The 24,556-nt window shown below is 32.0% G+C and overlaps 2 protein-coding genes and 1 long non-coding RNA gene across 3 annotated transcripts; all 3 read left to right on the plus strand.

Annotated features, from left to right (window-relative positions):
- Nucleotides 1–564: 564 nt before the first annotated feature.
- LOC106313724 lies at nt 565–2,454 on the plus strand. The gene is made up of 8 exons (XM_013751623.1): nt 565–732; nt 805–951; nt 1,042–1,139; nt 1,300–1,372; nt 1,464–1,524; nt 1,615–1,700; nt 1,777–1,866; nt 2,224–2,454. Exons 1-8 carry the CDS (start codon nt 640–642, stop codon nt 2,284–2,286), a joined length of 711 nt encoding a protein of 236 aa, XP_013607077.1. The 5' UTR covers nt 565–639; the 3' UTR covers nt 2,287–2,454.
- An 8,007-nt stretch (nt 2,455–10,461) lies between these two features.
- Nucleotides 10,462–11,404, plus strand: LOC106315994 (21 kDa protein). Its single transcript, XM_013753849.1, has 2 exons — nt 10,462–10,790; nt 10,959–11,404. Exons 1-2 carry the CDS (start codon nt 10,522–10,524, stop codon nt 11,299–11,301), a joined length of 612 nt encoding a protein of 203 aa, XP_013609303.1. The 5' UTR covers nt 10,462–10,521; the 3' UTR covers nt 11,302–11,404.
- A 7,049-nt stretch (nt 11,405–18,453) lies between these two features.
- On the plus strand, nt 18,454–19,995 carry LOC106313808. Its single transcript, XR_001264497.1, has 3 exons — nt 18,454–18,534; nt 18,650–19,784; nt 19,856–19,995. It is a non-coding gene; the product is annotated as an uncharacterized LOC106313808 (long non-coding RNA).
- Nucleotides 19,996–24,556: the final 4,561 nt, after the last annotated feature.

Raw genomic sequence — 24,556 nt, forward strand, 5'->3', positions numbered from 1 at the left:
AAAATTTAAATTATATAATTTTCATTATTTTATATATGTTTTATCATTTTTTATTTATTTTTTATTGATTTTTTATTTTTCATTTTTTATAGTTTTTTTTTTAATTTTGTGGGTTGGCGGGTACCTGCGATTCAAATTCGGCCGATCCGCACCCGCCCCACGTAAAATCAACTCATCCCACACATTGAAATTTGTGAATCAGTCGATCCGCACCGGCCCCGCGGTAAGGTCAAACGGGGCGGGCCCACGGGTAATGACCCAAATTCCCAGCTCTAGTGCCATGTCAGGACCGGCACAGTAACAACAATCGGGCTATAGAATAAGTCAGTTCATCGTAATCATACGCTCATGTCAAACTTGAAAGGCTTCAGAATGTATATTCATTCGGGCCATAGAAAGGTCGTCGAAGATTCAGCTTAATTGGGCCTTTCCGGAAAATTCATAATTGTCCTCCACATATTGTCACGTGGACGAACGATGATCGTCAGATCAAAACGTTTCAACGGTTACAGTCTGATCAAACGCCTCTAATCACTCGTAATTCAACGGCCACAAATAGTCCCGCCATAAAAAAAAACAGATAAGAGATAGTTAAGGAGATAACGTAAAAGCAAAGCCGCCCACAAAAAAAAAAAATCAATGGCTTCGCTCTCAATAGGAATCGCCTTTGCTAACACCGTCCGTACAATCCCGAGAATTAATACAAGAAGGAGTAAAATTTCCTGCGAATGGGTAAAGAACGAATTTTTTTACGATTCTTGTTCTTGATTTTGTCTGAAAATTTTCTTGTTAATCACAAGGAAGGATCCGAAAGGTATCTTAGGACCAGCACAAACAGGCCATATCGCTCGCCTTGAATTCAAACGCAGGCTAGAGAGAGACTCCGAGGCAAAAGAGGCTTTTCAGAAACAACTCCGTGAAGAGAGAGAGCGTCGTCAAGCTCTTAGAGAGGTAAATGAAAACTGAAATTGGTTTTTACATAATCATATATGGATAGTATTGTTTCACTGATGATGCTTGTCTCGTCATGGGCTTTGTCAGTCTAGAGTTGTACCAGACACTTCCGCTGAGCTCATTGAGTTCTTTCTTGATACGGAAGCCCAGGAGATTGAGTTTGAAATCGCTAGGCTTCGTGGAAGGTTAGTGAAAATGTTTTTAATTATTTAAGCGAGTTCATCGAATTATATTAACGCTAAGGTATAATATGTTGTTTGGTTTATTACAAGACAGAACTGAGTCAGAAAAGGTTTTGAGTCTTTGTGTTAATAAAGTTCATGTTTTACTGAAATTTTTTTGTAGGCTAAATGACGAGTTTTTTGCGCAAATTCGACTTGAAATCGGGCAAATCCGGTTTGCGGTTACAAAAACCGCGGTACAATGTTCTTCAAACCACATTTGAATCCATCACCAGTGGAGTAGTCAACGGCCACTTTACTAATCTTTTGTTTTTTTTCATCATGTAGGAAGATGAGGACAGATTGATTGAGCTTGAATCACTTCAAAAAGCCTTAGAAGAAGGAATAGGTTTGTGTTCCGTCTTTTTCGTCTTTAAGTATTGTATCTCCTTACGGGTTTTGATTACTTCTCTTGACTCTTTGTTGTGTTTATATGCAGAGGCTTATGACAAAATGCAAAAGGAGCTTATGACCGCTACAAATAGCTTAACCAAGATCTTAACCTCAACCGACATAAAAGCAACAGTATGTGTGACCTTAAAACATTATGATGATGTTTCATGATATCATTTTGAACCATTGTTTTTGATTCTTATTACAGTTGTTGGATATGGTGGAGAAAAACGAGATCAACAGGTCTTTGTTGACACTTCTTGATGAAAACATAGCAAATGCATACAGAGGAAACCAGGTTAGTAGACCCGGTGGATGGTTGAATTGACAAAAGAACATGGTTATGGTATTTCTCAAAAAAAAAAAACATGGTTATGGTTCTAATTTTGATTTTAAACTAATCCGAAAATCTCTAATCGAATTGACCGAAGCTAGGCATAAATGCATAATAAACGTACTGAATCGAACCAAACCAAACTCGAAACAGATCCGCTCTTTATTAGTAGCCTGAACACTAGAGAAGTATCTATGCTGAATTAACCGAAATAAAATTCGGTTATAGCGTTAAACGTAACAGAAAACCGAATGTGGAACCCTATTTAAGAATTTTAAAGCTTTTCATCTTTGTATTAATTAAAAAAAATTGGTTTTGCAGAAAGAAGCAGGAGATTACATGGAGAAGGTGCGTGCTTCAGTTCTAAAGTACTTGACGGTGTAGAATCATATGAGTGATGAGTCTTCAAAGATTTCTCAATCTTTCAAATGTTTACTATGCTCGGGTAAAATGTATTTATATTTATTTTGTTGAGTAAAATGTATTTCTTTTTCCCCGAACGAATGTTTTATATCTTTAAGGTCATATTTTCTAAATTTTCACATTTTAACATGGACCATGTCTCGAAATATCGACTTTCATAAGCTGGGGCCTTTTTCGTTCATTGCATGTCTGTGTCATTATGGGACCATGTTCACTGTAACGATCAAATCTCTTCTACTCGTAATAAGTGAATTGAATCAATCATTTATAAAGTTGTGGAAAAAGAAAATAAATGAATCAAGTATGGTATACTATAAAGGGAAGAATAATTAAAGAAACACAATTGTTATTATGAATTTGAAAACTTATTGGTTCCAGCTTCCAAGCATGGCCTTTCATTATCATCTTTAGCTTTTATTTTATTTTCCACAGTGACAAAATTATCCTAATTATTACGTTCACATGCGTATGTTTTTTTGTGGGTTATCTTTTGGGCTATGCAGTGACTATAGTAAAAGCAAAATGACTTGATAAAAGAATCATGTCCACTTGCCTATCTTCATCTTTTGGCTACCGACGTACGGTTTTCGAGTTGAATCACATGAACTTATTCTATCAACTAGGCCTGGAATTTTTATCCGAGATCCGGATTCGATCCGTGATCCGATCCGAATCCGATTCGAAAATCCGGATATCCGGAGAGGCCAAATCCGGATCTGGATATTAAAATGTTGGATCCGTCAAAGTCGAATCCGGATCCGGATATCTTGATTTTTTAGTCCGGATATCCGGATCCCTAAATTTTATTAATAAATATTTCAAAAATAGTAATATCTATATATAAAAACTAATTTTATTTAATATATTTTCATTTTTATAATAGTATATATAAATTTTATGTAAATTTTGTAATATTATACATAGGAATAATTAAAAACATTATATATATTTTTATTTTTAAATTATTGTTAATATTTTATATATATTAATATTATTTTTTTATTTATTTTAAGGATCCAAATCCGGATCCGGATATCCGCCGGATATTATAATATTTAGAAGGATATCCGACACCCGGATATCCGCGAATCCCGGATCCGGATAAGGATAGTAAAATTATGGATCCGCCGGATAATGATCCAGATCCGGATATCTTAAAATTGTCCGGATACCCGATCCGTTCCAGGCCTACTATCAACCATATACTTAACTACACTATTATAATTTTCCAATTTTTTTTTTGTGCTAACCGAGTATCCTGGCTCCACCGAGGTGGTACAGACTAGAGACTAAAGTGAGCATGGACGCTGCCAGGGCGTCACCATGTGGCTTACCGTGTAACGGTCTTCGGTCTCGGGTGCTGCAGCCCACATGTAAATTTCTGCAGTGGCCAAGGCTCGAACTTAGGGGCGCAAAATTTTCAGAAACTAAATAATTTATTAGTATGGATGTAAAAGTATCTCTATTGAGAATCTCTTTTTAAGGATTACTATTTTTTTAATAACTAAGATAATAATAATCTATCAATGAGTGTCAAATGTTAATAAACTCATTTGAAAACATTTCATGAGATATTTTAAAATACTTTAGATAATATTTTTTAATATTTAAGATATTTTTCAATAAATACATTTTATTATCTAGAATATTCAAATTAAATTTCTGACAGTAAGAAAATAAAATAATTTTTTTACGAACGAGTTTTGAATAATGAATAACAATAGGTATATATTTTACTTCATATAAAATATGATGTGTTTGTTAGAAATTTCTAACACAATCTAAATCAATTATGACAAACTGGATAAATGATTACTTATTATATATTCCCTCCGTTTCAATTTCAATATCGTTGTAGAGTAAAATTTTCGTTTTAAAAGAAGTGTCGTTTTATAATTTCAATGCAAAAATTATTGTCTTTATATTCCAATATATTTTTCTATTGGTTAAAATGTGGTTAGGTATATTGGTAATGATGTTTTTATTTTGGAAATATGGAAAATTAAATATTTTCTTAATCTGTGTGTTCAACTCTAAAACGACAATTAAAATGAAACGGATATAGTATATTTTTATTAAAAAAAAAAATAGATTCTAAATTGTACATTCTAGAGATCGGAAATAAGAACATACTCCATATGTTTCGTATTAAGTGTCACTTTAGCATTTTTTTCTTGTTACATAAAAATTTTCATTCTACAATTTCAATGCAATTTATATTTACTTTTAGTTTAATATTAATTGTAAAATGCATTAATCATATAAATAAATTTATTTATCTAAAATACTATTGGTTAAATAGATGACATTAATGAAAACATAAATGCATTTCAATTAATTTTTAATTTGTGTAAAAAATGTCTAAGTGACACTCTTTGTGAGACGGAACTAACATGTAATATGATGTTTTCAGAGAAACATACGTAATATGATGTTATATTTTTGTAAAATACAGCGTTAATATTCTATTCTCTAGATCCAAAAATCCCCTGGCCAGTTGCTGGATGTTTGTTTAACGATTCGCTATTTTCATCATGTCAGATACGTAACAAAAAAAAAAAATTCATGTGGGATATGTATGTTTTTTTTTGAAACACAAACTTTCATTAAAACTCAAATTCAAGAACTACAAAGCCAAGAGGGAATTAAACATCCTCTTTGGAGACAATTCATGAACTACAATAGCAAATAGAATCAAGCATCATAAATCTTCATATGAAGTTGACAGCGAATTCAATACCAAGCTTGAATGTGTCGATAAAGCTTGCATGACAAAGTCGGACAAATGAGAAATAGTCATAAGTGACGTTGAGAGACAATCCTCACCAACGAGAAAAACTGAAGTAGTCTCGATTGCATCTTCAGGCCCCGTACAGACCGCTCCACAAGGTAACAAACCGGTGAGTAAACTGAAATTAAAGCTCGAAAAAGAATCCAAGGTATTTCCTCCATTCATAGAAAGGAGACATGGTAGTGAAGTACTCTCCACAACAGAGGAAGATGTAAGAGTTGTGCGCCGACAACATGATCTTACTAGCTTTTGATGGCTCAGAGCTGGACGCCGGAGTGGATTCCCACCTACATCGGACGCCAGATTTACAAACAGATGACTGAAAGCTGTACGCCGGAGTGGATTCCCACCTACATCGGACGCCAGAGTAACAGACAGTCGTGAGATAAGGTATGTTTGCGGTGGTTGATGGCATGAATCTTCAGGCGGTATACTACCGAGCTTAAACCATCTGAAGGGCGGAGGAGGGCAGACATGGGGGATGGAAAGGATGGAGCGAGGAAGAGAGATGTGGCTGGAGGATGATTGTCTTCTCAAACTTTTAAGGAACAGATCTGGTCGCCGGAGTGGAGTCCCACCTGCATCGGTCACCGGATTAACGTAAATTGAGTAAATTGTTGAGAGAGGAGCAGGTGAAGTGATGCTAGACCCGGCTCTGGTGAGACTCAAACCATCCAATGAGACAACAAAAACTTCAAGAGTCCTCGGCTTGAGTATAGTTGAAACGAGGAGGTTGATGACGTCACACGCTGGAGCCAACGAGGAGTGAGAGACCGAGAGAACCAGAAGGTTCTTCGGATCTACCAAAACGAGCTCGTGTTGATGTACTAACGGCACGATGAAGGTGAAGGTTTTGGATTGTGAAGGGGTGGCTCGATCCGGTGGATCCGGAGGCTCCGGCGGAGGTCGAGAGTTCAGATCCGTAAGCGAGGGGGCTCGCCGAGGGTAGAACGTGAGTTTGAGCTGCAAGGGTTGCGTCGTCATTGCTGGAACAGGAGGCGGGATGACAACCAACGTAGCAGGCTCAAACTGGTCAGAGTAAGTCTCTTGCCGGTGAAGAGAAACTCGGCGGCACTGAAGAGGAGGAGACGATGACATCAGAGAGTGGAGTTGTCGCCGGGAAAAGCGCCGGAGGGGAAGCTATGCAGCTGTCTCGGTCTTCGTGCCTGAGAGAAGATGAATCTAGAGCAAGATAGTGAGATCTTCTGTCGGATATGTATGTTTACATAATAATTATTATAAAATTATATCAATTATTATATATGCTTGTAAAGAATCAGTGGATCATATCGAAGATTCACATCACTGTTGATTAAACTTTTTGTATCTTAATCTACAAAAACATATATCAGATAACCCATAATTTTAAAATTGATAGTAATCAATAGTTAACATCTGGAATAAAAAAAATCTAATCTATACTAATAAAGTTGATTAGAAAAGTTCCATAATACACCACTTTAGTGAAGGCTATTCCAAAATGTGACACGTGGCGTTGTTTCCTTATTCTTTGTTTCTGAAAAATGAGTTGTCTACTTACGAAAGCTTCATGTTGCATTTGATTTATTTGTTTGAGCCTAATCTCATCTCATAAGTCTTTCTTCTTCGACCATTTATGGTCGGAACAAATTAGCCAACAAAAACTGTTGGTTGACATAACGTCTTCCCCCTGAATTCAGTCAATCACTATAATGATCTCATTAATGTCGTTCTCATCGCTACCTCCACTCTCTCGCATTCATTAGTTCACTCACACTGGCATGGAAACGTCTGAAAACTACACCTATAACTATAAATACCATAGTTGGATTCACTAAAAATCACAAATCCCATCAAATCATTTCACATTCTCTCTTCTTATAAAAAAGCATGTTTCACATCCTCTCTCTGCAGTTCAGCTATCTTCAATAGCCACACTGACCTGCTTCTAACTGAATTGAAAGCCGAACGTTGTCCTAAACCAGTCAAGGTGCGATTGCTCCTGTTGGGGAGGTTTGGAATGCAAAGAAAGAAGGTGAACTCATGGGTGTCGACAAGCTCTTGGTAGATGAAAGGTAAACGCAAAGAAGGTGAGATGGATGGTTGATAATTTCACGAGGCTCTCTGGTGACTCGCGGTTCATGGACCATGGCAAGTATGAAGTATCACATGCAATAACACCAACCCCATAAAATTCTTTCCATAACACGACTTCCCATATATCATAATATAACATTCACTCTCAAAATGAGGGCACAACACAAAAAAAAAATACACAATCACACAGAATTTCTCAAAACATATTTACAACGAGGATTAAGTTTCGTGCCTCTCAACACACACTATTTCCATAACAATATTACACAACAAATAAAAAATTACAATAAAAAAATGTGCAAACAAAAAATAAAAAAACATGTGACACAACTTGCGTTTCAAATATGTGTGCATGTAAATTAAGAACCGAAAACCGAATTGAAGGCAACAAAAAAGACAATCCAAAACTAAACAGAAATTCACAAACAATCGAGCGGTTTATATATTTTTGAAGCTGAAAAATCGAAATCGTTCCATAGAACCAAATAAGAACCTAAAATAGTAATTCTATTTAGTTGTAAATTTACCAAAAAATTAAAATATTATTTATAAACCAAATACCCGAAAATATGAAATGAAAAAAAACATGTGCCACCACTGAACATGTGCAACAAATAAATACAATAAAAAATGTGCAAACAAAAAATAACAAAACATGCGCTATCACTATAATTTCAACTATGCCTCATCGTACTAATTAAGAAGAAAAAGCCGAATAGAAGTCGACAAAAAAATAAATCTGAAACTGAAATATTTCACAAATAACCGAGCAGTTCATATATTCTGAAACTGAAAAACTAAAACCGTGTTAGAACCGAACAGAGAACCGAATGAGTACTTAAAATAGAAATTATATTTAGTTTTAAAATTACCAAAAAATAATATTACTAAAATATGAAATACCCGAATATTTATTTATCCAAAATATTTAAAATTATTTGAGTTACCCGAAATAGCGGAATTATCCAAATAGTTTTTGTTTCAATATTAAAATTTATCTGGATTATCCGATATTAAATCCCATAACTGAAAAGATCTGATTTTTACCCGAATTATCCAAAATTAACCAAAAATCAAAACCGAATTGGAACCAAAAGTTTATTGGATATTAGTTGTTTCTTACGATTGGTACCCGAACTAAACCAAAGACCAAAATAACCAAACCAAAACTAAAGAAAATTTCATAAATAATTGAATGGTTTCTATATTTCTAGAACCAAAAAAACAAAAAAAAAACAAAGAAAAAACAACCAGGAACCGAACCGAAAACTGAACATTAATGCATAGTTTTAACCGCTTGGGACCAATTCAACTCATATTTAAAAATGCCAAAATTATACTTAATGATAAATAGTATATACAGTAGACGTTTAACAAAAAAAATAAACAATAAATTTATAAAATAACTAAACTAATAAGTATATACAAACAAAATTTATGTTTAACCGAATATAATACATTCCGCGCGAAGCGCGGAAATACCACTAGTTTTAAATATAAATAACAATTTTCTTTAATTCCGTAATTTATTTAAAAGCTATAACTAAATTTGTTTGTTTTTCTTATTTTCATGATCAAGAAATTGTCATTGTAGAGTTTTTCTTTTATGATGGCAGACAAAATAATGTATCCGTACCGCACATCAAATTGGGTTTTTACTCAACAAGACCGAATAATATTCTTTTCAGCTGCCCTGTTTACCCGGATTCAACGCTCATCCGTTCGCGCTGATAATTAAATAGTAACCCAAAAAATACGCATGAACCTCTTGTCGTTATTCCACATGGTCTGGATAAGCATCCTAAAAACACAATAATGCGTTGGAAAAAACTAATTAAATACAAATTGCGAAAACTTTAAACGTTAAACCACGGCTGTGACTGGTCTGTGAGGGAGCGTAAAAGTAAAATAATCTCCAAACTTATTTGCTATCTTTTTCCTCTCTAAAATAGAAGTATAATCTATTCCAATATATTTTTCTAAATAATATTTTCTATATGTAAAATAAAAATAAATAAATTCTAATTATTCAAAAATCACATAAAATAAAATTGTTTACTCTTTATATATATATTCTATGTTATAAGATGTTTTTTTATTAAAATACAGTATTCTTAAAAAAATATAAAATATCTAATAAAATATAAAAGTCTTAAACATCTTATAAAATGTGATTGATAATATTTACTTCAACTTAAAAATGACGCGAACCAACTAAAAACATTTTTTTGTACTCTAACATGTCATACCGGTCACAGCCAGTGCCGTGCGACAGTAGTGAAAAAAGAAACCTTCGTCTATGGTAGCAAAAAAAAAAATTAAAATCAAGGGCATCATTTACTACTATCATAAGCATATTAAAACCACAAAAATTTGAGTTTATAGGATGAAAGCATTATAACAGTTTGATTAAAAAAATACGAGCTTAAAATTAACGTATATACGAGGTTATAACAGTTTTACCAACGAGACATTGACCTAGTAATAAAAGAGTGTCTACCAGGCACTTCGCCATTCAGACTCGAATCTCGTTGGAAATAGTATTTACAATGTTTGGATTTTCTGTAAAAAAGTAAAACCAACAACCAGTGTAAAAAATTGTTAAAGAATTAGAATAATTAGATATAGGTGATTATAGTTGTGACTGCATTTTTAAATATTAAAAAAGTAAAGAAGATAATTTTTTTTTATCTTTTTCCGATTATGGCATAAAACATTGATAATTGAATTATTTTATTTTAAAATAGGTTATAAATTTAATGATAAATACTTGATTAATATTTTTAATAAAAAAATCTTGTTGTGTATAATCACTATTTTTTTATTAGTTTAATTACTTATATGTTTTTCTCTATTATAATATTCATTATTATTTTTATCGTAATTTTTTTTATGGTTCGTTTATGGCAAGCATAAATGCTAGCACGGTCTAGTCACAGGGTACATTTATTTTAGTACTCTAAATGTGTTGATCGATGACTCATCTTGAAACTATAATCTGCACACTCATACATGTAAAATATTACTTAATTAGATTAAAATGTAGAATAAGATTGTCAGTGAGATTTACCCCAAACATTTTTCTTTGCTTCTATTTTTTTTATAACAAATATATGCAAAAGTCTCTCCACTTTGAATTTTTGACTTGAATCACAAATATATGCAAAAGTCTCTCCACTTTGAATTTTTGACTTGAATCACAAATATATGCAAAAGTCTCTCCACTTTGAATTTTTGACTTGAATCAAGTCCCATATAAATACCAATACCTTATAAACTTCCTCTTCACTTCAAACAAACAAAAATAAAGCAATAACATTTAAAACATCATGGAGCCTAAAAATACAATCTTTCTAGTTCTACTCCTCTCAACCATTCTCCAGTCTTCATCCGCAACTCCAAATCCGTCCGAACTAGTCCGGTTCATCGTGACATCATGCCAAACCACCCGATATCCACTACTATGCGTGCATACTCTCTCTGCTTACGCCACCATGATTCGACACAAAAACGACCAGGATCTTGCCCAAATTGCTCTCACCATCAGCTTGTCTCGAGCCAGATCCGTTGCTATATTCGTCGCTAAACTAACCAAAGAGTATGTTCTCGTATACCATTAATTAATTACGTTTTTGCTTCACGATCACTTAATTAGATTCCATGACAAAGAAAAAAAACTAGACTAATCTCTGGAGTTTTTTTGTACGTTTTTATATTTGCATAGTATTAATTTCTTTTTGAATAAAACCATTTTATGTATATGTAGAACGCCAAGTTTCAAACGTAGAGAATATTTAGCAATCAAAGATTGCATCGAAGTGTTAGGCAACAGCGTGGACCGGTTAGGCCAGTCGGTTAAAGAACTAGGTCGAGCTGGTCATGCTGTGGCTGGTGAGGACTTCATGTGGAAGATGAGTAACGTTCAGACGTGGGTTAGTGCCGCTTTGACAGACGAAACCACGTGTCTAGATGGATTCTCAGGTCGAGCCATGGAGGGCAAAGTGAAGAAGCTGATTCGTTTGAAAGTGGTTCACGTAGCTCAAGTCACTAGCAATGCTCTTGCGTTGGTTAACCACTTTGCTGAGAAACGAAGCGCGAAGATTCCTTAACTGGAGTTGAGTCTTTTTTTTTGGGTACGACTAATTAATGTGAAAGTTTTGGCTTGTATGTAAAATCTCGAATCTTTAAAACTATGTAAAATGTTTATCATCTTTTTGTCGGTCGGGAAGAAAAGTCAACCTTTGTTTTTTTGTTCTTTAATATTGTATCATAAGTAAATATACATATGTACTTTTGTTTTGGATAAATTTTAGATATATTTTCTTATTGGCAAATTCTCTAATTTCAAAGTAAAGATATTACCGAATCGTATTAACAAACTAAGCACTATATATAATTTCAGTTTTATTTTGCTACGTGTAAACATTGATAAAGGTGAAGGTCAAATGAGTTCACTCGCTATAGTTTCATTGCCATTATTTTAGATATTGTTTTTGTAATAATTAACTGAAATAAAAAAAAAAACATAATCAAGGTAGAAAGTTAGGAGACAAGATTTTGTCCAGTGACAAAAGTCTTGATTTGTTCCTAGTGATCAAGGACAAAATTAACGTGTTCTATACATAATAATTGAGGAACAACCTAATTTTTAATAAAACAAATACTGATATCACATAATTATGGTTTATGCTATCTAATAATCTTAAGCCATTTTGCTAGCAATCTCTGCACTAACAACAGGCTAACGACCGTATAATTGACCACATTGTCATGAACTGTGTAATATATGATGACAATTTCCCCTTGAAATATCAACTCAAAATTTTTAATTTAAAGATTAAAGTGAGTCATTGATTCGACTATATTATTAGATAGTAGTATAGCACTTATAACCTCCTTAGTGTTTGTCTTAATAATTCTGTTCACAAGCTCACAAATATTCTTATAGGACAAAGTTTCAACGACAAGTACCCACCTTTGTGATATGAAAATTACGTATACCAAATACGAGATCTTGTTCCCGCAATTGACGGTTTAGCAACACAAAATATAAGACTAAGAAAAGAATGTTTTGATAGACACTAGAGACTATATATCTAATGTTTGTGTTAAGACATCACGCATTTTCTTATGATAAAAAAGCAATGAATTTTTAGAAAAAGAAGTAATGAACAAACCTTTTATCAAGCAAAAAGTATATAAAATAATGAAATATATAACTTTTCAGTTAAATATTAAGTGTGGGCCCGCATTCTGCAGGCTAATATATAGATACCCAAGTTTTTTATATTAATTTTAATTTTTATTTGAACCTAAATTATTAAATTTGATATAAATTTTAAATTAATAGTATAATTGCTAATTTAAAATATAAATTAATAAATGATGTATTAAATTCTTTTTTTTTATTAAAAAGATGTATAGTTTAGATAAAAAAATCTTATCCCTTATATAATAAAGCACAAGTCACTCGACGAATTATATTGTACCACCTAATAAATATTAACAAAATTAAAGAAAAATCAATTAAACAAATAATTATTTAGAAAAAGAGAAAAACAACCGTACGACAGTTTCTTCAAACCCATTACACTATCCATGATCACATTTTTTTTTTTTTTTTTTTTTTTGTAAACTCAATCACGTAGTTTTTCATATTCTTATATCTATCAAAAACAAAATGTGAAAGGATGCTCCTTCTTTAGGAGCAGAACAAGAAGACATCAAAACTTAACCTTTCTTCGACTGAGGTTTGCTTCCTCTTCGTGTTATACTGTTATCTCCTTTGAACTTTTTTTAGTATCAAAATACAAGGTATTTGTTGTCTTCTATAATGCTTCTTTTTGTTATGTTTGTGTGTTAACTACATTATTTTACTATGTTTTCTAATAAACGTCTCAATAAAGTATTTGCTCTACTTTCATGGTTTAGTAATGTCAACTAGTAAGCTTTTCATTTATGTCATGTAGATTTAAAATGTATAGTAGCATATATTAAGGATAAAGATCTCCTATAATCTATTACATGCTATTTTCTTCTTATTGTTTTCCTTAGATTTATAATATTAGATTTGACCAAAAACAGATTTATAATATTAGTTTTGTTTGTAAATGGAGATACTGAATGAATTACTATAAATTGTAGGTCAAATATTAGAAAAAATATTGAAAGAAAAAAACATAAATAGGTTAAACAAGAAAGCTTCAAACTAATATTTATATCTGACAAGCTTATTAAGATCAATATAGAAATATTTAAACAAACCTAACTTCATGGACAGAATTTAGGTTCACCCTAGATTCACCTCACATTTTAGAACCAATCAAAGTGACACATAGATTATTAACTAAAATATATTAAATTAAATAAAAATGGCTACAAAAAATAAAAACGCTAATTTTAACGACGTTAACGTTTCCAGAGAAACCTTAAACCCTAAATCTTAAATTCTAAACCCTATACCCTAAATTCTAAACTCACCCTAAACCCAAACCCTATACCCTAAACCCTAATCCTAGACCCTAAACCTAAATTATATACCCTAAACCCAAAAACTAGAGTATAAACCTAAACTCTATACCCTAAACCAAAGTCCTAGACTCTAAACTCAAACTGTAAACCTTAAACCCAAATTATATACCCTAAACCCAAAACCTTAACCATAAGTCCAAACGGTAAATCCTAAACCAAAACCGTAAATCCTAAACCCAAAACCTATACCCTAAACCCAAATCCTAGACCTAAAATCCAAACGGAAAACCCTAAACCCAAACCCCAAACTTAGATGCTATAAAGTTTGGGTTAAGGTTTACGGTTTGGGTTTAGGGTCTAAGACTTTGGTTTAGGGTATAGGGTTTAGGTTTATAGTCTTATTTTTTGGTTTAAGGTATATAATTTGGGTTTAGGGTCTAGGATTAGGGTTTAGGGTATAGGGTTTGGGTTTAGGGGTGTGGATTTGGGTTTAGAATTTAGGGTATAGGGTTTAGAATTTAAGATTTAGAGTTTAGGGTTTAGCTGGAAGTGTTAGCTTCGTTAAAATTAGCGTTTTTATTTTTTGTAGTTATTTTTTATTTAATTTAATATTTTTAATTAATAATCTATGTGTCACTTTGATTGGTTCTAAAGGATGTGAAAAATTTAGGGTGAACCTAAGTTTTGTTCTTTTTTTATACGGTATCTTTGTGGTTAATTAATGATAAGTGTGCTAATATTTTCTTATATATATGCATATCTTTCTAATAAATCAAAGTTAAATATTACATGTTAATTTAGTTATATATAATTAAAATGTGGTTTAATTTATAATCAAAAATATTCTCATGCATAGCATGGACCTCAATACTAGTCTAATACTAATAACCAAGTCATCATAAATTTGGCTTTGAAATTATATTTTGCAATTATGGATTGAAATAGTCTCAGTGGCGTTGATAATACTAAAAATTACAGTTAAAAGAAAAGAAAATAACAATAGTTAGTAAATATCATATATTATTAACAAATTAGATTTTAAAAACTGTAACATAAAAGACAAAAAAATAATAAATTACAAAACATTATCTTTATATTTTTACACATAAATAAATCAAGCAAAATATACAATCCTTTATATATTAAAACAAGTCACCTAAAAAATCAAAATTTGACATGTGTAAAATGTTTTAAGAAAAAATCGATTGAAAAAATAGATTAAAATAAATTTTTCATCAACCCCTAATTTTCAGCAACTTTATCCTATTTTTCCTCAAAAATATCCACCCACGTTCATAGTTAAATTATCATTATTTCAAACTGTGTTTTTTTTATTTAAATTTACTTTGTACTTTCTTTTCCTTCATTTCTATCATCTCCATATGAATTTTGATCTCTACCTTTACGGTTTTTCATAGTTTTTTCCAGTAATTCAAAGCTTTTATTATTTATTGTTTATAGCATGGATTATTTAGAAATCCATCATCGACAAGATAGTATATTTATTTTGATGAGATTCCATTTTAGAGTATTGCAATATAGCTTAAAAAAAACTTTCTCTATCTAGAAGCCATAGTTTGGAGATATGTGAAGGAGTCCATACCTACACTCACTGAATTTCCAATCAGTCAAAAAAGACAAACGGGACAAGCATCAGGTTTTAGCCGGACAGAAAAGGTTAACCAATTTTTCACTCCTTAATATTTGTAATGTTTCTTTTCTCGAACCAATAATTTTTAAGCAATCACCACTGCAATTGAATTCAACCATGAAACTAAATGGACGTATCGGGGAGCATTTGCTTTTCTGAATCCAAAATTGAATTTACTTTAATTAATATTTTTGTAGCTGAAATTTAATTTATTATTGCTGGACAATTTATTATAGCTTTGGTAAAAAAATAAAAAAGTTGTAATTCTAATTTATAAATTCATAAATTATCAAAATAAAAATTGTGGGTTAATTATGTTCAAATCTGCGTTTTATAAAAATATAGGTTACGCAAATTAACATAAAATGTCAATAAATTATTTTAAAATGTAAAATAAGAAGAACATCAATTTATTAGATCTATATATTAGATCTATATAGAAAAAACTAATGTCTCAAAGTATTTTAACTATAATTTATATTTTGTATAAATTTTTTATTCTTGAAAAATACTACAAACATATATCAATTTTATAATAATATGTTAATGTTTTACCACTTCAATCGCTTTTTTATGTGCAGCTACCTTAGGGTTGGGCAAAAAACGCCAGATCCGAAGAACCGAACCCGATCCAAAAAGTAGTACCAAATCCGAACCGAAATTGATTAAATATCCGAATGGGTTCAAAATTTTGGTATCTAAATAACCGAAACCGAACCCAACCCGAACCGAAGTATTTCGGGTACCCGAATGTAACTGAAATAGATTTATATACCTAAATATATTACTTATTTTTAGATTTAATATATATTAAAAACATCCAAAATATATAAGATAGTTTTAAATTTTCTAAAATACTTGAAAATATACATAAATAATCAAAAGTAAGGAGGTGTTATTGGTTTATATATTTTGATTGATTTAGAAATCCATATAGTATTTATAAATCCAAGTAAAATATGCAGATCCGGAGGTTTTTTCTCGGATTTGAGTCTTTGTATTTTTAACTAAAAAATCCAAACAACTTCATTCAAATCCATTATTAAATCAAATATATTAGTAAATCCGTACGATTGAATAACACTTGATTTGATATAGAAATTTATGAATCATTAAACCAATAACACATGATTTTAATACAGATTTGAAAATCATAGAACCAATAACACTAGATTTAGTTCGGATTTTCAAATCCATTAAAATACAACAACAAATAACCCCTACTAAATGTATAAAATAGCTAAAATATATTCAAAACACCAAAATACTTGAAATATCAATTGATTTTCTATCCAAATATTCAAATCAAACCAATTATATGTTAATTTTAGGTATTTTGACATACATTATAAATATTTATATGTAATATATTAATTTGTTTTATAGATTTTGAGAAATTTTAAGTATATAATGAATATTAAAATTTTAAAAATAATTTAAATGGGTTATCCGAACTCAAACCGAACCCGCTTATATAATGTTTTTAAATAATATGACACAGTTCATATAATATTTTTAAATAATATTTATTCTAATTACAAATAATGACAGCGATCAAATAGTTTTAAAAACAGTAAATTAACCCATGCTTAATACTAGTAGACTATATTTCACTAGTTTTTTTTTAAAAAAACATGCTACTTGCTTTGCATATCCAAATTATAACGTATATGTTAAACATATGTCATTAAATATCAAAATTTTAAATCAGTATTACTTTTTCAAAAAAATATTACGCGAAAATGAATTCATATATAATGACAAACTAAGATAAGACCTGTGCTTTGCGCAGGGTGAGTTTATTTGTATATATTATCGACAATTTTTTTTTATATATTTGATCATTTTATTTATACATATACAATATTTTTTGTTTTTATTATATAATTTCCTTCCGATGGACGGGATAATTTTTATTAAAAATTGTGGAACTAAACTATAATTAATATATTACGGGTTGATCGGATTGGACATTAAACAAATTATGACACAAAAACCTTACTTTTTGCACCGAACACATTCTTGAAAATTTGAACAGTACTATTTCCACAGTTGAATTTTTTTGACTTTTATCTTCCATATAGTTCTAAAAGGTTTCAGATCAACCATCAAATTGATACATGTCATTTTAATGTTTTTAGTCGTATGCTTAAAAAAACTTACATTTTTGTAATTTAAAGTCGTTTAAAAAAAATCAATATATAACATATAAGAAAAATCTAATTTTTTATTATATGGTTAATGTGATTATTTAATTTTTTCAATAATATAAAATTAAACAAAAATGAAGAAGGATGCAAAAAATTGTTATCAAATCTTTATTATTCATAGTCATTAATTGCCTTATATGTTAATCATAGTAGATATTTCCGTAACTTTTATTTAAAGAAAGAATACATGTTTCTTATATTTTGGATTAATATAATGTTTCCTAGTAATTGAATTTGGACCAACAGTTTTTTCAATTGATTCTTAAGCTGCCACGTAAGCTAAATTGACATCTTAATTAAGTGACACCTAAGCAGAATTTCTTTTTAATTAGTACAAATTTAAAGTTACAACTTTTTAAATGATCTTTAATTAATATATAGGGGATATAAATATTAAATTATCGCCTGTTTGATACTAATAACTAATATAAGAAAATATAACTATGGTATTATCGCTAGAATTAATATCTATTTAACGCACTTCGCTAAAAAAAATTGTAATCTGGTCTTAAGATTGGGCTGGGCATATATTAACCATTTTCTGTCATCTATGGGCTCATTGTATTGTGACATTAGAGCACCTCCGTTGTAGGTTGTTAAGGAAGGGTTTAAAAAAAAAAAAAAAAAAAAAGTATAGCAACCGATTCTTATAAGAGGGTTTTTAGAGCATCCTTAATCCTAAGAGCCCATTAGGGGTTTTTATTATTATTATTATTTTTTTTGTCTGATTTAAAAAAAATTAAAAATTAATCAATCGTGGACCGCTACGTATCAGTGGGGCCCGCAAACAGTACAAGAATCACACTAAAAATCACCTTAAATTCTCAGTTGAGAAGAGGAGAAAGTGGTGGGTTTTAGTTTTTTGTGGGGTCCACACCCCTTAAGAACCCTTTAAAACCAGGGTTAAAGGTGTTCTTAGATTCAGTAAAAATCCCTAACGTGTCCGTTTTTTATTGGCTTTTCTTGTATGCCTTTCTCTATCCTCTTTCTCTCTTTGGCGTCTCTTTCTGGTAAATCAATTCTTCTATACAGATCTCAAACCTTAATTCTCTCTTCTTCATCATGTTTGATTTCGTGGGTATTATCCCAATTTACGGATTTTGATGTTCTGATTTGGGAATTTAGGTTTCTTCGAATTTGGGAATCAATCAAAGAAAAGAGACATTTGCACTTGCCTCTGGGGTTAACTCTTTCGATCAAGGCACCAAGGTTCGTCTACTTCATTCTCTCTCTTTCTTTGTAATCAAAAATCAAAATTTGTCAGCTTTATTTTCTGAGAAAGTTAACTAATTGTATTGAATCTGCAAAAGATATGGATAGATAAAAGAACCGGTGGTGTTCAAAAGAATACTTCTTTTCTCCCTAATCTGTGTGTTGGTTTGATTAACGTACATAAGCTCTTCAAAACTATACTCTTTTCCTCCCGAATTGGTTTGTTGATCATGTGGTTTATATAGACAAACTTTTCTTAGTTTCTCTTTGAAATACATTATCACCTTGTTTCTCTTTTGGTTGAACTTCTTTGTACAATTAAATTCCGTCGTGTTCTGATCATATTTGTGATATATATGGGAATGGATTCATTATGATAAAATGTTATGCTCTAACATTCATGTTTTTCAGTCAAAGTGAACATTTTTTTCTTTTGGTCAATCGATTCATTTTGAGTGGTAGATGAGTATTGAAGTACATAGTCTTGTGGTTCTTCTGATCTGTGTGTTTCTGCAATAATAATTGGAGATTTCTTGTCGGTGACTCTCTTAATGTCTCTCCTGTACGCTGGATTTGAGACTTCTTATGTGGAAGAAGAACCATTACTACCTTTTGATACTCTCTTAGAAGAATACTTTGTAGAATCACACTTGAGAAAGTCTTTAAACTCAAACGGGAGTTCTTCGAATTCTTTAGAGGTTCCTAGGTTAGCTTATCTGATCTCAGGTACTAAAGGAGATAGCCACAGGATGATGAGGACTTTGGAAGCTGTGTACCATCCAAGAAACCAATATGTTCTCCATTTAGACCTCGAAGCTCCACCTAAGGAGAGGCTGAAGCTTGCAATGTCTGTGAAGAGTGATCCTACTCTCCGTGAAGTTGCAAACGTCCGTCAGTGTTATGTCACAGTCTAATCTCGTTACCTATAAAGGCCCTACAATGATCGCTTGTACGCTTCAAGCTGTGGCGGTTTTTCTCAAGGAGAGCTTGGATTGGGATTGGTTCATCAACCTTAGTGCATCAGATTATCCTCTCGTGACACAAGATGGTTAGTTAAAACTCTAATGACATTCTTGATCTTTTCTTAGTTGTGACTCTTGTTTGTTACTGAACTTGCAGATTTGTTGTGTGTCTTCTCCAATTTGTCTAGGAATCTTAACTTCATTGAACATACGAAGTTCACCGGAATATTAAATTCATGATATAAATTTGTATTTCTATTTTTCATATGTTTTTATGTCATATTTTATGTTATGAAATCCAATAATTTATAAATTTTGTAATATTTAAATTTAATAATTCAATTTTTTTTAAAAAAATTAAGAACCTTATAGATGTTCTTCCATTGGACTTTCATACAACTAAAGTTCTAAACTTCATAAAGTACACAATTAACTATTAAATTAATTTTAACTCTAACCAATGGAAGTGGTCATAGGATTTAGGAAGTGATTTTTGTTTGACGAACTTTATTTTAAATTTATATCTTCACAATGTAATGTTTACATTTTACTTTCGGCAATGACGTTCTTAATCGAACGGGATAAGACCAGCGCCGCATCTACGTTATGTAGGAAGGGTGCAATTGCCACCACAAAAATATAAAAGTAAACTTAATTTTATAAGGTTGAGCCAAACTTTTGCAGCTTAGTTGGCTAAAAGTCTTTCTTTGCCATCTCTCAGCCTGGGTTCAAAGCTCTTATTGCTCCCTATTTTTTTTTCCTGAGTTCCTTTTTGTCGATGTATTATTTTCCTCATATTATCAAGTAAACATATTTATTTATTATTTAGTTATTTTTGTGTTTCCACTCAAAATATTTTATGGATCCGGCACTGGATAAGACATGCTTTTAGTAGATCGGCTTATATCAATACTCTTGGCTGAACCTAGATTCACAAATTGATGAACTGTTTTACAGATTAATGAACGATTTACATCTCATTTTCTACTTTTCTAATCATTTATAATATTCAAAAATTTTACGTTTTCAAGCTTTGGTTGTGGTGGGAGTGGCCATAATTATGCAGCCATGCCCTCCTGGCATTTTTCTGGTTTTCCAAGAAATAGCATTGCTCTAATATATTTATCAAAATAAATAATAAAAAATAGGTTTCAAAAAATAAAATAAAATTTTATGCTAACGTTTTCAAGCTTTGGTTGTGGTGGGAGTAGCCGTAATTTTGCAGCCATGGCATTTTCCAGGTTTTCCAAGAAATATCATTGTTCTAATATATTTAACAAAATAAATAATTTATAACATAAGTTTCGAAAAATATTTTTTTTTTGTTAACTTCAAAAAAAATATTTTTTCTAACTTTCAAAAAATAATAATTAATTCATTAACTTAATATTTTATTGCCATAATTGTTTTAAAATCTTGAAAGAAAACTGTGCTCTTTATCTTTTGGGAAAAGAAAAAGGAGATTCTTCTTAACTTTTGTTTCATTGTATGTTATATCCTTATGGGGCTAGAGAAGACAAAATATACATCTAGAGATCATTTCCAAATGCTTAAGGGGAAAAAGAAAATCTAAAAAGATACCGAAGACCAAATATTTTATCCCAAAAATAAAACCTAGCATTGATAGTCCAAAATAAAACTGTACCACTCTGACTATCTACGGATAACAGGCCTCCTACGTATATTCTCTAGGTCCATGAGTTCCATTTAGTGCCATAGGTGATGCATTAATTTTTCGAGAACCCGAAAGTATTGTTTACTGACCGTGCAATTACCACATGACATTTCCTCGTGTTTTTCCTCACTTACACGATATCATGAATCACTTTCCGATAGGTCACTCATCCTTCTACTACTCCAGCTCAAACATACTTAATTTTGGAGTTCTAAACGGATCTGTGCTCGAGAAAGTAAGCGCATGTGGTGACATAGGCACACAAATCAGTTCTCTTAAACCGTCCACATATACTAAAAATCATGATGTTATAATTTACCTCCACTCACAAAGCGCAACACCCCATTGCACACCATGACAGGTCTCTAGACGCTTTTCGGGTCAGAACTAAGATGGCTATCTTTGCTATGATACCATTTGTTACGTCCCGACCGTCCACAGTTAATAGACCCTCCACACCCGCTCTCTCATCCCATAGGCCCAATTCCACGCAACCGACATTGCATTAATTTTTTAAAGTCCAAAAGTATTGTTTACTGACCATGCAATCACCACATGGCCCATCTCCGTGTTTTGGCTTCACTTGCACGATATTGTGAAACACTTTTCGATAGGTCACCCATCCTTCTACTACCCAACTTCAGCACGCTTAACTTTGGAATTTTAAACGGACGTGTGCCCAAAAAGATAAGCGCACTTTGATAACATACGTAGATAAATCTATTTTCTTAAGCTTTTCCAAATATATCAGAAATCGAATGTACAAAAACATTAACGACAATTTTTGGTTTTATTATTGTGGATCTGATTCCCTGGACGATGCAAGTTTTCCAGCAAGTTTAGTTCGAAAGTTAACTAACAAGCCTCTTCTTTTCTTTCTCTCTAAAAACATAAATTTAACTGAAAAAATATGCGCACTGATGATATTATAAATTTTCTGGCTTAGTTTAGTTTCATGTATATGTAACTATATAAAAAATTACAATTTCTATACAATTTCATCAATATAATTTAAATTTTTAATTTAATTCGATAAGTTGACATTAATAAAGCTAATAATTTTACAACAGGGAATAAATATTTATTTGCTTTAAAATAATTAAGCTATATAGTTGTCACCGTAAATAAAAGATTAAAAGTATACTATAGCAATACAATATCATGTTGCACAGTCAAATTTGATATAGTCCAGTAAATGCCTACTACCTTTGTTTCCATCGAGCTTTTCTCATTTTGTATAATGGGTTTTTATTTGCATTTCGACGTCATCTTAGTACCTGTCAATGAAATTTTGGAAGGCTTTTCCAGTGTGCCAAAGATATTCAACAAGGGTGTTCTATGTCTTTTTTTTTTTTGATAACCCGGAGGTATCCGATAGACTGAGATTCAATTAACTAGTCTATGGGCATATGTCCAACGTCATTAGATATATCCGGTTGTTTATAATGGAAATTATATACTTATGTCATCTGTCTACAAACAGATAAATATGAGTTTGGTAGGTTTCAAACCCCAAATTTTTAGCATATTTTCAAATTTGCCGTACCACTCGGCCATGTGTAGTTTATGTCCTATATTTCTGTCATTATTAATAATGTCATCTTGAAAATGTTTACTATGTATGCCTAATGCTTCTCAACACAAGTTTGGTGAATAGTCATTTTTCAAAGAGTTCTTGAGTTTTTTTTCATGTGTCAAATTTGTGTGTATTTCAAGACTATATATAGCCAATATTATTTTGACCAACCAAGGCTGCATATAGCTTATTCATCTAGACATCTTGACAAAACTGCATATGAATTAAATATGAAAATAAGTGATGATACATCCTCTAGTATCTGGTTTGATAAAATAGTTTTGAACATAATGCACAATGGAAATCTCAGGAGTATCATGGACTAGCATTTTGGGCATACAACGAATTATCAGCCTGTCATTGTCTCCAAAGCAGTATCTGGTGCGGCCTAATGTGTGTGTCCGTATGAGCAATGACGGAGCCACATTAGTTGGGGGGGGGGCAGCTGCCCCCTATGCTGCCCCCCATAAAATTTTGCTCTACATCTGCTACTGCGTATGAGGGCATAGAGTGGAGATGTGTGTTGTGTAGGAAGGAACATGATGAAACCCGAGGTCTTCACTTCTTGCATATCTTTTTACCTTCACAGTTAAGGTCATGTATTGGTGATTAGGCTCATTTACTCGAGTTTAACACCAGATTGGTCCACTCTCACACCTCATAAATCATAAGTTGAATAGTTTTTATTTTTTATTTAAATAGTTTGGTTGATCAATTTCTTTGTTGTTTTAAACTTAAGGATTTATAACTGTAAGTTTCTGTATATTATTAATGAATAAGTGTTCCCTTTATATAGGGATTACAAGAGAGATAAATGTAAATACAATAATAGGAAAGATTACAAATCATAAACATAAACAAATTAGGAAATAAGCAAGTTGTAGCTGCTTCTCTCTCCTCTCCAAATCTCGCGGCCGCCTCTCTCTCTCTAGGGTTAAACCGTCTCTCTCTCTAAGTGTATGGAGCGGTTATGGACCGGATCGGTTATGGACATCCACCATAACCATACAGGGATTGTAATACGCTTAATGTTGCCTCATTAAAACCTTATCAGGAAAATCCAGTAGGACAAAACCATGATGATGAAGGAAAAAGAGTACAACACGTACTACTCCCCCTGATGTGAATCTCAGTGGAGGTCTTTCAGCCTACGCATTCCAATCTGATGCGTGAGTTTCCTGAACGTGCAGGTCGGAAGTGCTTTGGTGAATAGGTCAGCTGAATTGTCACTGGATCGTACTTAGACGACCTGGACCTCACCGGCTATCTGAAGCTCTTGAGTAAAGAAGAACTTAGGCAATATGTGCTTCGTCCTATCACCTTTTATGTAACCGTCCTTGAGCTGAGCAATGCACGCAGCATTGTCCTCATACATCACGGTTGGCTTTTTGCACTCGGCTATCCCGCAATCAGCTCGGACGTGTTGGGTCATCGACCTCAACCAGCGGCTGGCCTCATGTATGGCCAAGATTTCCGAGTGGTTAGATGAAGTGGCCGCGATGGTTTGTTTCATGGAACGCCATGATATGGCCGTACCTCCATGTGTAAAGACATATCATGTCTGTGATCGAGTTTGATGTGGGTCTGATAAATAAACAACATCAGCA

This window comes from Brassica oleracea, chromosome C9 (assembly GCF_000695525.1).
Source record: "Brassica oleracea var. oleracea cultivar TO1000 chromosome C9, BOL, whole genome shotgun sequence".
In the NCBI taxonomy this organism is placed as follows: Eukaryota; Viridiplantae; Streptophyta; class Magnoliopsida; order Brassicales; family Brassicaceae; genus Brassica; species Brassica oleracea.

Excerpts from the sequence above, each read along its gene's own strand:
- LOC106313724 (XM_013751623.1), top strand. The coding sequence starts at position 640 with ATGGCTTCGCTCTCAATAGGAATCGCCTTTGCTAACACCGTCCGTACA. Across the intron at positions 733-804 it reads GTAAAATTTCCTGCGAATGG|GATCCGAAAGGTATCTTAGG; the intron begins GTAAAGAACGAA and ends ATCACAAGGAAG. Across the intron at positions 1,373-1,463 it reads TTGCGGTTACAAAAACCGCG|GAAGATGAGGACAGATTGAT; the intron begins GTACAATGTTCT and ends TTCATCATGTAG.
- LOC106315994 (XM_013753849.1), top strand. The coding sequence starts at position 10,522 with ATGGAGCCTAAAAATACAATCTTTCTAGTTCTACTCCTCTCAACCATT. Across the intron at positions 10,791-10,958 it reads GTCGCTAAACTAACCAAAGA|AACGCCAAGTTTCAAACGTA; the intron begins GTATGTTCTCGT and ends ATGTATATGTAG.